This window comes from Xiphophorus couchianus, chromosome 18 (assembly GCF_001444195.1).
Source record: "Xiphophorus couchianus chromosome 18, X_couchianus-1.0, whole genome shotgun sequence".
In the NCBI taxonomy this organism is placed as follows: domain Eukaryota; kingdom Metazoa; phylum Chordata; class Actinopteri; order Cyprinodontiformes; family Poeciliidae; genus Xiphophorus; species Xiphophorus couchianus.
The window spans coordinates 10,876,250-10,892,401 of record NC_040245.1 but is presented as its reverse complement, the minus strand read 5'-3'; the positions used below and the strand labels follow the sequence as shown (position 1 = coordinate 10,892,401).

General features: G+C 37.7%; 2 protein-coding genes and 1 long non-coding RNA gene across 3 annotated transcripts; all 3 read right to left on the bottom strand.

Annotated features, from left to right (window-relative positions):
* Positions 1–810: 810 nt before the first annotated feature.
* Positions 811–1,770, bottom strand: LOC114133624 (uncharacterized). Its single transcript, XR_003593219.1, has 3 exons — positions 1,736–1,770; positions 1,599–1,647; positions 811–1,325 (listed from the first exon to the last, which is right to left on the bottom strand). It is a non-coding gene; the product is annotated as an uncharacterized LOC114133624 (long non-coding RNA).
* Positions 1,771–8,368: 6,598 nt separating this feature from the next.
* Positions 8,369–12,609, bottom strand: LOC114161433 (histone H3.3). Its single transcript, XM_028044698.1, has 4 exons — positions 12,459–12,609; positions 11,163–11,306; positions 10,907–11,060; positions 8,369–9,777 (listed from the first exon to the last, which is right to left on the bottom strand). The coding sequence occupies exons 2-4, from the start codon at positions 11,288–11,290 to the stop codon at positions 9,649–9,651; spliced, it is 411 nt and encodes a 136-aa protein (XP_027900499.1). The 5' UTR covers positions 11,291–11,306; positions 12,459–12,609; the 3' UTR covers positions 8,369–9,648.
* Positions 12,610–13,672: 1,063 nt separating this feature from the next.
* LOC114161432 (histone H3.3) lies at positions 13,673–16,141 on the bottom strand. The gene is made up of 4 exons (XM_028044697.1): positions 15,958–16,141; positions 14,894–15,023; positions 14,637–14,790; positions 13,673–14,540 (listed from the first exon to the last, which is right to left on the bottom strand). The coding sequence occupies exons 2-4, from the start codon at positions 15,019–15,021 to the stop codon at positions 14,412–14,414; spliced, it is 411 nt and encodes a 136-aa protein (XP_027900498.1). The 5' UTR covers positions 15,022–15,023; positions 15,958–16,141; the 3' UTR covers positions 13,673–14,411.
* Positions 16,142–16,152: the final 11 nt, after the last annotated feature.

The following is a 16,152-nucleotide window of genomic DNA, read 5'->3' as shown; positions in this document are numbered from 1 at the left end:
CATAGAATGTAAGTTCTCGAGCCAAATATATACATAACATTTACAACATTAATATGAGAAGCTGTGTTAATAAACAGGAATTTGCAAGTTTTTTTAATTTGCATCTACTTTTATTGCACATCTGCTTTTCTACCCTGACATACTGCATTGTAAATAATACATTTTATGCTCATTTAAAATGTGAAAATATGTTGTTTTATGTAGGGGTACTAATAATGCACAGACTGGATGGATGGATGGATGGATGGATGGATAGATAGATAGATAGATAGAGACAAATACAGCTTTGAATTTCATGATGTTTATTCTTTGGAGAATAAAGAAATCTACTGTGTTTTGATTTTCAAAGTAGGATTAAGGCCTGAGGACAGACGTAGCTATGAACTGAGGCTGATTTTTGTTCCTGTATAGATTTTGGTGAGGTGTCTCAGAACATTATCCTGTTAAAAGAATGACTCATTTTAATTTAGTAGTAAATAAGTTTTATTTATATTTTCTCATTCACTATATTTTCTTTATACTATACACTGTAACATGGTTCCTAGGGCCCTGGAGTATTTGTTGCAAAATGAATCAATAATGTTTGTTTGCAATGCTACAGTAGGAATCGCTGATACTTCAACTTTGAAAGGCAACGATCAGATTTTATGCATTAAAAAAGACAAGAAGTTTATTTATTTGCACTAAATATGACTATTTTGATGTCTGATTGACAATAACTCATGAATAAACTCTTGGTCTTTTTAAATGTATCAAATTTGATACTTCTTATGTAGCACAGTTTAATGTACTAAAGGACTAAAAGGCACATCATATCAGAAGACTAGACGAATCTACTGAAGCGGTTGTCAGTAACAATAAAAACAACATAAAAGAGGAACTGCTTTCAATGCCGTGTATTTTAAAAGAAGAAAAATTAAAGTGAACACTACAAGACACAAACAAACATAGAACCCAAAAAATAAATACAAAATACATATACATAGCACTGCAGTAAATCTTCCATACGAATGTGCACAATATTTTCAACTATGCAACAAAAGTGCTAAATGTCCCCACGGGTCAGCACAGTGTCTGACTGACACACATTTGAAAGGTCCATAGTTTGATTGTCCATATATTTGAGGGGAAAATGCCCAAGCACAGTTTGTTTCGAATGGAGAAGAGGTGAATAATGGCTTGTGTGTCAGTATGGTGAGATGGAGGGGGAAATATAGACCGTCAGTCTTCTACCAGACCAATATGGAGTAAATTTCAGGTTCTCCTGGATCCCATCCAGGTGTCAGAAGCTCGCCATCCTTAAACCCTAAAAAGGGTCACCTGGCCTGTATTGAAATAAACAGAACCAGTAAATTACCAGCCTGCTAGTTAACTAGACTTTTTTATTTATTATTTTTATTTATTATACTTATTATATCCACAATCTAATCATTAAGACAAAATAAAGATATCAGTATTTGTCTCATTACCTTAAACTCATACACTGAGTTTAAGAGGTTAGATCATGACAATTGACTGCAGGTGCCAACCAACAATTAACATTGGCTACCACCACCACCATGCTAAGCAAACAAAATAACATTGTGTTCACTACTCACCTATTCCATTTATAGTTCAGTGCATGACAACTTCATGCCTCCAAGCTCACTGGGTATTCAGATCTAAATGATTTTTATATTGTGAGTCTTAAAAGTGGATAATAAACAAAGAGAAGAACTACTTTGGAAGCACAAACCTGTGGCACCTTTGTCTCCAGTTCTCACACCTGACTGGGAAAGCTGGAGCGGGCCTGAATAACCACTCCAGGTGCAGTGATTGGCTGAATGCTCTATGATTTAGCCATAGTCGTAAATCCCGGGAGTGTCGGGTAGGTCCAGTACCCACCCACCCCCAATCTTGGAAAAGTCTAGAATTGCCCCCCCCATCCCAAAGAAATCATAAAATAAATCTTTGTATTTAAACAATATCAATATAAAAAGTACGGAAGAGGATTAGGGCCACCGAAAAAAAATAAATAAAAAGAATTCTGAGATTAAAGTCAGAATTCTTTTTTTTTTTTGGTGGCTCTAATCTTCTTCCGTAAAAAAGGCAATAGAAACAAAGAACGAAATAAATCTGCCATTCATCTAAGTAGAAAATAAGAATAAATTTTAAGTCTCCCCCTTCCATTGTTTGAACAATGGTTCGTCCAAAGTGCAGGACGAGCAACAGCAGCTGAACTGCACAGGCTCCGTCAGACCCACTGAATGAAGAGCTCTGCAGCATAAATAAAAAACCCTCCAGTAAGTAAATACTTAAAGCAAAAGACATGTTACACATTTATTTACTTTCACTGCTTAATAGGAAATTACACATTAACAATACAAATCAGACTGCAGTTCGTTTTTCATTACTTTGGTTGAATCATGATAAACTGCCACCTTATGCCTTGGAAAACAAAACTGCCTCCCAATACTTCCCAAATATTCAATTGCTACATTGACATGAAACCCTCCCCCACACTCCTCAAAAAATAAAAATAAATAAATAGTTTAGAGCAACTTAAGTTATAATTTAAATAACACATGACTTGTATTGAGAATCACTGCAATAAGTCAATATTTATGAAGAATTTTATTAAGTTGAGATACATATTAAAACTTTTTAATCAGAGCCTTACATTTTTGTAAAGGTGTAGCAGAGAACCAAACTCATATCTAAACATTTGAAACTTAGTTTGACTTCTATGGGTCTCAACAGGTTGTTTACTGAGAAAAGCACTTTTGTTACTTATTAGTCATTTTTGGTGATGCAGCCAATAAAAAAAATGTAAAACCACATTTTACGTTACATTTGACTGCAATTTTGCCGCTCCCCCCCTGCCCCCCTCAAAATTGCTCTTAAAATTTTTTCCCTGTTTATGGTCCCCCCCAATAATGAGATGGGATTTACGCCCTTGTATGTGACTGACTGTCACTCTAACCAATGGAGCAGCAAAGGCGGGATTAAGGGCAGTTTTACTCTGGGTTACACTTTCATATTTTTTATCAGCTTTTACTCTGAGTCTGCCAGAGGTATGGATAAATAATAGATAGAAAGATCATCAGCATTGCAACTCCCTAACTGTATCTTCTGTAATACCAGAGCCGATCATCAGGGGGCGCTGTACAGGAACAAGCCAGCATACATGTGTCTGATGGCGCTGCCCCTCTCCCCCCGCCCTGCGTTCATCTGTTAGCTGTGTGACTGGAGAAGCACATGGCCTGTAAAAACACACATGCTGAAGCAGTGGTGGTGCAGCGACAGAGCTGACGCCACAGAAGTGAAGGCTATTTGTGTTATGTGTGTTTTTTCAGCGAAGAAGAGGACTCCGGTGACACAGAAGAGCCGTGATTCACGCTTATTGCAAGAAGGTTCATGTTGATGCTGGTTATTCTTTGAAATCAAAGCATGCTCATGTGTTAGAAGGGCCTAGTCAAAATCTGAAACTTGATTCTGCAGATGTCCAGCTGTAATTACAGAAAAAGCTAGTTTAGCCTAGATTCGGATGGTTGAATACAAGTAGATGTTTGGGTTTTTTTCTGTGAAAAAGAATGCAAACCTGTAAAATTACATGCAGCTTTGTGTTGATCTATCACATGAAATCCCCATAAATGTATTAAAGTTTGTGGAAGGAAGAAAAACTCTTGCAAGGTGATTTAACGGGACTCTAGCAAATTGCAAAGAAAGTCTGCTCCTAATTATTTATGTGATTATTTTCTTTCTTATGACGGAATGATGAAAGCAATCGCCACCCTGGCTACCAAAAGCCTGTCAGCTGTCATGAACTTAATTCACATGTTTCTATGTTAAATTGTGCTGACCTGATAGTTCCCAGCTTGTGGTCCAGCTCTTTCATTCTCCCTCAGCTAAAACGAGGAGCTCCACTTCTGGCTAAACTGTGTGTGGCAGCTCTGATCCCCGCTGTTTTCCTGGAGGTTGTTTTAATGGCTGAGCATAGATAATCCATAGGAGCAACTCCTGATCCCCCCACATGGTCAAATCCTTCAGTCTCCCCCTACCCGCCATGCCTCTTTGAGCTCCACTACATTTATCCAGTTTGAACTCAGGGAACCATGACCACAACCACCGCACACACACACACTCTACCAGACACACCAGTTATACCTGCTCTTCTCACAGCCCACAGTCAGATGAGGGTGAACCTGATCGTGTTTTGATGTTGATCACCCAGATAGAGTGTAGCCCAAAAAAAAAAATTGACCCCTTTCATATTTCTTCTGTTTTTGCTTTTTTGTAGCACTTCAATGTTTCAGATCAGTCGTATGTAAAGCAAATAGACACAAAATTATTTTTATCTAGTGTTAAATTTTAAATAAACACAATTTCTGGACTCAACCTGATGTTTGTCGGACCTCTAAAATCAAGAAATCCTTGAATCCTTGAAATAAAATCTGTCTGAAGACATGAAGCATGCAGAAGAGAAACAAAGTCATTGACTTCTCGATTAGTCTGAAAAGTGTAGAAAGAAAAAAAAAAAGATATTTCTAAGGTTTTGAGACACCAACAAACCACAGTGGAGCTGGTCTCTGAAAGTAAGGAGAACTGGAAAACCTTCCCAGGAGTGGCTGGCCTTTGAAATTACTCTGAGTGAATTGATGTCACAAATAAACGCAGAACAACATCTAAAGTACTGCAGGGATCTCATGCCTCAGAGTCCACTTAACAATAAAAAAGATAAACAGAGCCATACTGGAATAGCTGGGAGAGCTCCAAGGCCAAAAGCACAACTGACCAAAAACCTGTCTCACATTTGCCACACAAAATATTTGGTGGACTGATGGGGAAAACAGCAGAACCTTTTGGAAGGTTTTCACTCTGTGTACAGAGAAAGAACTTTCTGGCAGTGTGACTTGGTGGCAGTGTGAAGTTCTGGGACTTCATCTGGAAGATTTACCAAAAACAGGAATTTTTGCTCCCTAATATAAAGTTCGACCATCGGTTTGTGAACTTAAGTTCAGTTGGGACTTTGCTTTTTTATTAATTTCCACTTTAAAAGCAAAAATACAGGAACTACAACAACTTAAGCAACCAAGATGTGTCTCAACTTTGACCCCCATCCTTTTCCATATACATCTTTCCTTCCTTTCCTTCTGTCCCTCTTTACTGTGATGTCCCCCCGCACCCACGCCCAACATTCATTAAGACGTACAATGTACACACACATACACTCCACCAGGTGTGTATTAATCTAGGGTTGCCCTCTCAGCCTACGCCCTGCCCACCTCCCAACACACACATCTCTCTCCTCCTCCTCAGCATCCAGACCCCACCAACTCCCCCCACCATCCCAATCCCAGCACTGTGTTAATCTGCTGCTGGTCTGACGGTCAGCACTTTGAGCAGCAGACAGACAGATTGGCTGTAATCCCCTGAGTGCCACAGATGGAGCGGCACTACGCAGACCTTGGGGAAGGTGAACGCACTTTTGTACACAAACACACGCGGGCACACAAACACACATGAACAAAGACATACAATTAGAGAATAAAAAAAATATATACTATACATCTTTGGATGGACGAGCAGAGTCCATTAGACGCGTTGCAAATGGGGCACCATGCTGATAATCTGTGACTTCAGCCTCACGAAATGCTCCTTCATCAACAAACCAGCAAAACATGGCAGAAAGGTTTCTGCTAAATAAAAGCTTAATGTGTGAATTAAATGCAGGAGACTCATACTGGGATAGTTAAGAGACTTGAGGATCCAAATATTGTTAATTATCAACCAAAACTCCAGCAGAAAGTGTATTCTGAATGCCAAAAGATGGATGGAATATATTCATCATACTAAGTCCTCATCCCGACCCCACTAGGGACAAGGGTGTTAGAAAATGGATGGATGGATGGACTAAGTCCTTATTAATTTCATAAACATTTTGCAGAACTAACTATTAGTTGCGATTTGAAGGATATTTTTGGCCTGAAATACAAATGGGGACCTTTTAAATTTAGACTTAAGCAGTATTAATGTAATTTTTTTAGTTATTCTGCATTTTGTAATAGTAGTTATTTACCATTCACCCTTTTTCCACTATCAGTAGTAGCAATTTTTTAACTAACACTACAGTTTTAATGTGGAGAAATTAATCAATCAGTAACAAAACTCCTTCCAGGAGTTTCCCAAAAATAACCAAGCTTTTTGAATATTAGTCATTAAAAATAATGTCTTTTATTAAACCTTATTAGCCTGCGAATGTAACAACATGAGCTACTTTTTTGGTAGCAAATGCTTTCTGAACACATTTAACTGAATAGGCAGCTGTTACAGCTGTCATGTTGTTTAATAAATAAATATACAAACTTAGTACAGGTTAAAACTATCATTTGACATTTTGTTGAGAAGGTGTTTAGCCATATATCGAGAATTTAAGTTTATATACAGCTTTAGCTACTTTAGTCACAGCTAAATACTAACAAAATCTTGATAGCAGGCTTCCTCACCCTGAGGCTGTCATGTCAGTACATGGTGTTTTTTTATAGCAGTTTGATAAAAAATAAATTTCAGGTTTAATATTATTTACAGTTTTATACCCAATTATTTTAATATTACAGAAGAGTACTTAGATTTTTTGTTAAATTCTATTAAATATGTTACATTTCTCAGAATTTAACATATTTTGATGAATCGTTACATGGTAAAAACAATTGGACTAGCCACTTTACCTATTTCTACGGATTCTGATTTAAATCTACACTAAGAAAATGGATGGAAATTATACATCAGATCTATTGAATAAACCAAAAAATTTCCACAATTCGCTTTTTAAAATGAAGCTACAGAACTATATTAATAGATTCCAGACAACTTTAGGATATTTTTGCTCCTGGTTTATTTTCCATATTTAGACGACCATAAATAAGAGCTAATTTGTGAAAACATCTAAACTTCAGTAACAAGATTCTAATCTGTCAATTTGTTCTAATCTGATCTATTCTATTAGATTATACTAGAAGAGAAAAGGTTTATACAGTATACCAATTTCCCAGAATAATTCTTGCAAAATTACTAGCAAGCTTAACTTATTAGCATTGTGACTAAACCGGTTAAATTCATTTAATTTAAAATACTTTCTTTACCCCAAAAGGGAAATGAAATGTTGTCACTCATATCATCCAGATATCGTCAAAGTGTCATTATGAATGGTGGTGCTGCAGACAGGAAGAATCTCCAGTAGCAGTCAGTATTACAGCTAATATAAAGATGCCTCTGACTAAAGACTGTATGACCGTCATGGCATGCAACCAACTACATTTTTCAGACAGCAGAGATAATATTCTAAAGTACAATGTCCTGATGACACCATCAGCTGTTGTCAAGATCTGCTAATCCATATCATTTGCTTTTGCCATCCAGCTAAAATGACATATAAAATACTAAAACAAAAATGATTCTGCTACCTAAGGCAGAATTTGTGACAATATAACTTTTAAAGAGCAACATAAAGGCTCACAGTGACAACATTATTTCAGTTCATTAAAATTATTATTTTTTTGACTGTGTTCAGAAGTGAGACGTTATACTCTAATGTCCCCAGACTTCAGGTTGCTGGTGTGTTTGCAGGTCTGTACCAATGATGCCCATTGAAAACAACAGGATTAAAGACTGGTGTTTGATTAGATGTTTGTTTTTCTGTGTTCTATTGTAATGAGTGTTTCTGAGGCCATGCCAACAATGGTGCATGCGTGTGTATGTGCGCCCATTTCATTGAAATGAATATAGCCGGGGGCACGGCTTTATCCATTTTAATCAAGGAAGTAGAAGGATCAAATGAAACACTTTTGAGGGGAATGATGTCGACCCAGAGAAGGATATTAATTACAATGCTAGCATCTGAAATCTCATTGGGTTTTTGTCTTTATGTCACTGGTGTAAATGATAAAAAATAAGTGTAGTTGACACTTAAGGATTTGCAAGCTACAAACCTGAGAAATTTGACTAATATGTCAACATGATAGACTAAACATACAAAAAAGTCCAACTCAATTTTTTTCTTCTTAAATACTTGCTGTTTTCATATTTGTAATACTTTATTCCCCCTTCCCCACAAATGAACCATAATTGTAAATCATTGCACGTTTTCTTTGCATGTTGGGTCTCCCAAAGAGAGGAAGGTAAAAATTTATAAACTGTTTCACTGCCATCTAGTGGTAGAACTGGAGCAGACACGTTACTAATAGACTAAGCTGTAAAATATAAAAAAATACTTCTAGCTTTTTCAGTAGCTGCGTGTGAAACTCTGTCTGCCTCATCAAAGATCTGAACTTTGTTTATTATTTTTTAATCATTATATTTTAGAACAAGATGACACGTTTGACACAGAAGCGTGTGTGTAACATCCATTTATTACCACCTTATATGACAAATCTGGAAATTACAAACATTGTTTATTCAAACACTTTCAAAATAAAAAAAAAGAAAGAAAAATAACAAAATAAGAGGCAGAATCAAAACTGAACAAAAGCAAATAAAAATAATGTTAAAAGAATGACCTGAGAAACATGATCAACTGATCCAAAAGGGGAAGAGTTCTGCACAGGGGGACGTATACAGAAAAAAAAAGATTAGTATTATTACCTGCTTCACATGAATCAAGGATACATTTTGTTGAATTTTCTTTGTTTTTTTAAAAAACATCAATCATACTCTGTGACAGATTTTGGTTTTATATAGCATCCGCAAGCCTTTGATTTACAAAGGTGCTCTATTTTATGTGAACAATTGCTGCAAAAGATATCCAACACATTCTGCTTTGGCTTTAGGTACATAACCAATGTGAACACCACAAAAAAATAGGCGAGATAAGAAATTTCAGTTTGTTAGGAAATGAAGGCCCATAGGATAAAGATCAGGCTGTGGCATCAGAACAGGTCAGGAGAATAATTTTCGGTGAAAAAATAATAAATCTGCCTCCTTGTTCTGCCTTTTATTCTGAATCATCCCCCCATCTCAGTAATCAACAACTAATCTGAGCAAAAAGAAAGAAAAAAATAATAATCCAAAGAAAATCTTGACATGACAGAGAACATCAGTGATCAATATGGTAAGCAAAAATGGACTGTATACAAGCATCTGAGGTGATGAGAGCCAACACTCAGCCAACACCCCCCTGTTTCTGCCTGTGTCTGAGTAGAGCTGGAGAAAGGCATAAAGCAGGGGAGGAGGAAAGGGTGAGTTCTTCTAGCACCCTGCTGTGGAGACCAGACCCCCCAGCAGAAACAGACCTGTCCTCCCCACCTGTTTCAACCTTCCTCAATTGCATTTTCACAATCTGTGGTCGTCCTTATCGCTGCCACAAACTGTTTCCTCCCTCACAATCATAAGCAGGACAAACAAGGGAATGTGTGTTTGATCGGGACTCGTCATCCCAGAGTCGGTACATGCACAAAAATAGAGTACCCTAGAAGTCTGCTGCCGAGAGCACTAAGAAAACACAACTATACACTTTCATTATAATATAATCAGCTTTCCTCTACACACTACTAACACGGGGAAGGGAAAGGGGAAGGAAGGGGTGAGGCGGCTTGTGAAGGTTGGAGGGACGGAAAGACAGAATAGTAAAGGCAGGAAGGGAAGGAACGGAGGTGAAGAAGAAGAGAAAGCGTTTTAGGCACGCTCCCCGCGGATACGACGTGCCAGCTGGATGTCTTTGGGCATGATGGTGACACGCTTGGCATGGATGGCGCACAGGTTGGTGTCCTCAAACAGACCCACAAGGTAAGCCTCGCTGGCCTCCTGCAGGACAGGAGTGGGAAACAAATCATCTGTACAGTCGAAATATGTCAAAATAGTAACTGAATCTTTAATGTTAACAATACTGTGGTCTCAAAATTGTGGAACACAACTGTGTATACTTCAATACATATCTGAACCAAATTCTGTTTAATTTCAACACTGAGTCTTTTGTCCAACTTCATTCATCAAAAGCTAATACCTGGTATATTTTAGATATCATGCTGCTGCAAGTTGGCTCAATTTTGACGCGCAAGACGTAACCGGTAAAAGAAAACGGTTTAGGATTTTCAAAATAAAAGATCCGGAAGTAGTTCATTATTTCTTGCGTGGCCCGGTACCAATTGGCCCGGTGGTTGGGGATCACTGTTCTAGAGGCCTGGGGTTTGACAGAATATTTTAAAGCTTGCAAAGAAAGATAAAAACAAATACTGATATCAACAATACCAAAAAGGCCAATACACAAATCTTGGGAGTTGGGAGAAATGTTTGGACTGCTTCATCACTCAATTAGTCAATACAAAGAACAAAAAACTGTAGTCCTTTCCACACTAACAGATTTCCTGCTGTGTTTCCATTATGTTTTTAATATAGCAGTTATCACCACTCACTGGCACAGCAGAGATATCACAGCCTTTTTGATTGGTTTTTGCAATAAAAGACAGAAAGATATAAATTAAAATAAAATGTGTAGTAGTGCAGCAGGGCTTTATTTTCAGACTTAACCAGCGCACAAGAAGTGATTGAACAAATGCGTAGCTCCAATATACGGTGCAAGAAGATAGGAATATTTTCACATTTATGGAAAACTTTGCCACACAATTACCAATTTACCATTGATAATTGGTAATATGAATAGCTACGTAATTCACTTTTCACCATTACAAGTTTTAAGTTCCTGGCTTTGTAGATTTTTTTTTTCTCAGTTTTCTAAATGTTAACTTAACGCTAAAAGATGATTAGTATTTTTGTTGGCCTATTATTATAATACCATTAAATTTGAATATTACATATTTTACTAAACAAACATTTTTTGTTAGACTTTCAACTTTAATTTAATATTTGTATAATATTAAAAGTGGCAAACTATTCAGTTTTCTAATCTCTTCAACCCTAATATGACAATACAGACCTGCAGGGCTCCGATGGCCGCGCTCTGGAAACGCAGGTCGGTCTTGAAGTCCTGGGCGATCTCTCTCACCAGACGCTGGAAGGGCAGCTTACGGATCAGCAGCTCAGTGGACTTCTGATAACGACGGATCTCACGGAGAGCCACAGTACCAGGCCTTCATGTAGCATATTAAGAAACAATAGTTGAACCTAGAACTATGTAGATTTGTTAAAAACCAGTAAAATTATGAATCTTAAAGCTGTCTTGCCAGTGTCACCTGTAACGATGGGGCTTCTTGACCCCACCAGTGGAAGGGGCACTCTTACGAGCTGCCTTTGTGGCCAGCTGCTTACGTGGAGCTTTGCCTCCAGTGGACTTACGGGCGGTCTGCTTGGTACGAGCCATGGCTGTTACAGATCACCTGAAGAGGACAGATGGAAAATAGCTGAATGTTTTTTTTACGATTTTAAACTTTTCTCTATGATTATTACAGAGCAGAAATAAATTGTCTAACAAAGTTCTCATAATTTCATAATTCCTTTTGCAAAACAAAACAAAACAACAACATAAATCTTCTGAAAAGGGCCCGAGAAACTTTTCTTAAAGAAACAAACCCTTTGGTAAACACTTTGATTAAAAGAAAACTTTGACTAAAAAAAGTTCATTTGAAAATTCACAGAGAAACTGTTTCACAGTTTTGATTGTAATTTAAAAACTTTTTTTTTTTGTCTTGTTTATGATATAAACCTAAGAGAAATAAATTAGAGGGCGTTGTGGTAAAACTAGTCCAAATGTGATAACAGATCTTTATTTTATTGATTCTGTTGATCTCACTTTTGCGCAAACATTTACTAGTGAATACGAAACTTCCTAAATACTCATAATTTTAAGTCTAATGGATATTCATAATCATTTAATAAACAAATTAAAGCTAGAGTCGCTACTTGAATAAGTTCTTACCTTTCTTAAAGTAAACAAACGAGGCATTCCTGATTATTATCAGCATAATAAACGTCAATCACAAACTGTGTTTCTATTGGCTAGAAAACCAAATTACTAAAATAAAAACCAAGTTATGAACCAATCACTGAACAGAGTTCGTAAAAGTAGGCGGGTTCTACGGCCACTTGCCACTGCTACTAACACCGCCCACCCCGCTCTGATGATGGCGGCGGTTTGATGCGCAAACGACATAAAGACGGAGGGCATAGAAGCGAGGGAGTAGCACATAAACAAGTTCATTTTTACCAATAACCCTACATCCAGCGTATTTCTCAATAGAACAACAAGTCAGAAAACATTTCAAAGAAGGCATTGATACGTATGGGTGAGCTGAATGGTCCGTAATAGCGGCGTAGAACCGAGCTGAACCGGCGCATAATTTGAAAGTGAATTCCCCCTTCCTCCAAGCAGCTGCAGAAAAGACTGCATTTCACCGTCGCTGACTGTTATTACCCACACGACGAAACGAACGCTTTTTTACCACAATAAAACCACGGATTTTAAAAAATACAACTTTAAAAAAAAAGTAATTTATTTACATTTGTAGAAGGACACGTTTTGAGTGACTTACCTGTAGTGAAAGTGAGTGTAAGTCGTCAGTAATGTTTCGCTTGACTGTTTTGTTCTTCCTATCCACAATGGGAAGCAGCGTCCAGCGGGAAAATGGCCGCTGCGTCACTGCTCATACATCACCGCGATCATCACGGTTTGACACAGCGGGGCCACTCCGGGGTCACATTCTGCTTTCTGGATTGTTTTATGTGCTTAATAAAGCGGGACTTTGGATATTGATCAGATAAACTGAATTTATGGCAGTGCCGCTGCTCTTTGACATTTTGAAACCATTTATTGCGTTGAACACGGAGGTGACAGCAAGCGACTAAATGAGAAATTATGGTTTTAGAGCTACACCGCATAAAACGACAGGACGAAATACGCAGCTCGGGATATTTACTTTCAGAACTTCGACTTACGGTGACCGTTTAGTAATGAAAGTAACTTTTATAAGCGAGACGTTGATTGTTGGAAATAAACAGTAAATAAATGATTTACATTTTTAAAGTATTTTTCTGCAGATGTTTCATACTACTTAGCTGTTTTCTATTATATTTGGCCACTATAAGTTATTTATGATGAGGGGAAAATAAAATATTAAACTATTTTTCACAATCACATACATTCTTTGTAAAACTATCCCTACAGTCTAAAGTTTGTTTTTTTGTCAATGAAATGAAATACCGGTTTTCTCTTGCTGCATGGATCACAGGATAACACATCTTCCCACACATGTTGTAGCACAATGCTGGTCAGCTGGCTGAAAGAAAACCACTGAACTTGTCCTAGTTTACAAATACACCAAATTCAGCTTTTTAGAAAAATATATTGTGTCAAGAAAAACATTACATAAAAATAAAGCCATGACTGTCCTTGTTTTTAAGTTTGGTACATTACTGCAGATGAAACTCCAACAGTCTGTCTCTAACTGATTAATCAATTATTTGCTTGTTATTCTCCAAAAAGTAGCTATTAAATAATGTCACAAAGTTAATACTTTGCACATCAAGCATGTTAATTGGAAACTACATTTTACTATGTATAGCTTATGTATCAAAAAACATGATAAAGATAATTTGCATTATGTTTCCAGCAGTAGAAATGTTGCTATTCTGTTTCAAATAAAAGAAATTAGATTTCATACATTTGTTTTCATATGTGGATAAAATGAAACTGCAATATCTGTACCCACTGTAATTATATAGTGTCTAAAAGATTTTCAGACTCTGCTCTGTCAACCACAAGAAACTCTTTATTATGCTTGAATGTGAAGTCCAGAGTACAAATATTTTGCTCATAAAAATGACCGAATACATAAATCATGAACACAAAAATTAGGTTATTGTATCAACCTGAGAGAGGAACAAAAACAATACCCAGACATAATCAACTTGTCTGCAAATTAAAACATGATCAACACAGGTCTGCTACATCTATGCCGCTTGTAGTCTGCGAACCATGCAGTGTCATCACCACATAATGACGTTTCTAATTGACGACCAGAATCAGTTTTTTTCTATTTTGATACACTGAACAGCAACAGTAGAAATACACCAATATTGTTTAAAAACAGAATCAATACTAGTACAACTAATTTCTATTTAAACAGGGAAAAAAAATAAGATAACTGTAGTCAACCGCTCTTGAATGAAAATGTCCACCTTAATGCTAATTCCTATGCCCCTTTCAGATGAAACACTATTTATTTCCCCCCAAAACACCTTATTTGTCGAGGTAACAAGGTATTCCTGTGTTATTACTAACTGGAACTAAGATTAGAAGTTTGAAACATAGTTGATGATACTGCTATGAAAAATCTGCTACTAGTAGCACCACAGAAGACATAATCACACAATTACGGTTATCACAATCATATGATATAGATATTTATATATAGAACCTCAAACCAAACTACTAGGTATAGAAGAAGGAAAATGAGAGGACAGCATATCATAAGTCAGGAAACGCTTTAGGCACGCTCTCCACGGATACGACGTGCCAGCTGGATGTCTTTGGGCATGATGGTGACACGCTTGGCGTGGATGGCGCACAGGTTGGTGTCCTCAAACAGACCCACAAGGTAAGCCTCGCTGGCCTCCTGCAGATCACCAAAAATCTCTTTAGTATTTGATTACAGGATTTAAAAAAAAAAAGTAACAGGTGAGGGAACTTTTCCACAGTAAGCACCGCTGACCTGCAGGGCTCCGATGGCCGCGCTCTGGAAACGCAGGTCGGTCTTGAAGTCCTGGGCGATCTCTCTCACCAGACGCTGGAAGGGCAGCTTACGGATCAGCAGCTCAGTGGACTTCTGATAACGACGGATCTCACGGAGAGCCACAGTACCAGGCCTGGGAAAAAACAGTATAAATAAACATACAGAAGAACACCATTTAAAGAAAATAGACATTTTAGTTTATAAACTAAATAAAACATATTTTTTATTACACTCACCTGTAACGATGAGGCTTCTTGACCCCACCAGTGGAAGGGGCACTCTTACGAGCTGCCTTTGTGGCCAGCTGCTTACGCGGGGCTTTGCCTCCAGTGGACTTACGGGCGGTCTGCTTGGTACGAGCCATGGCTGTTACAGATCATCAGAAGAAAATAAAGTTTGACTCAAATAAATAAGTCCACTCTTTTATGGTACAATATGTGAGCGCTGTGGAGCTCAATTTTTACGGTTAACTGGCTGTTTTTTTATTTTTTATTTATAGAAATTTACATAACAAGGTTTAACTGAACGGGAATACTTTTTTATTTAAAGTCTGCACCTGAAGCTTGTTTTTAAGTAATATTGTCAGTAGCTTATGTAATTGAAGTGCGTACATGATGACAGTAAACATGTCCAATAAGATCCGATCTCTCTATTAGCTGAACCAATTAGATTAAGATTTTTAAGTCTATGGGTGGGACGTTGTGACCCTCTCCACCAGTCACAACGCAGCGTTCACCGTGTAAAGCCCGCCCTCTACGTACTGAGCGTGGGTTTGTTCACTTCTTCATAGTGGGCTCACCGGTTGCTCACACGCCTTGCCTATTTTACACAGAATGAGCTATTTTAACGGAAAACCAGCCCATACCGCCTTCGCCGGCTGCCCAGTGCTGAGAAACAAGCGTACTCATAGACGATGGCTGGCTGCTGCCTAGAAGATTGTAAAGGGGAAGGGAAAAAAATCGTCGCGAACGAAAAAAGCAGACGATAAAAACGACGGAAGAACAAGAAAACTTCAGCATATAAGTGGGAAATATTTTTCGGAGACGAAACTAGACATGTCAGGGGATCAGTTGGTGGACAATATTTTGTCAGATGGCCCCTCACTTTAGGCGCATTTTCGAGTCAAATTCAACCAAGATCACAGGAGCTGCTCAGGTCCCCTGACTCTGCGAGCACATAATAGCTCAACAGCTCTGCGTTTTCTTTTTCTCACCGAAAATAAACGACAAAACCGCGTTATTTTAGGGTTAACACGACATAAAATGTGAGAATGGACTTTTATTCAAACAGTGACGCTTACCTTTGGGGAGTCAGAGACAGATTTCGGCTTCAAAATGCGAATTTATTCTTCAGTCTCTAAAGCGTTGTTCTCGCAATAATATGCGGGGAGGGAAAAAAAAGAAAATGAACATAGGAAAGCAAGAAGGGACTCATTTCCCATCATGCATTTGGCAGTAACATGTTACACACATGCTGCAACATGGTAAACAATTAC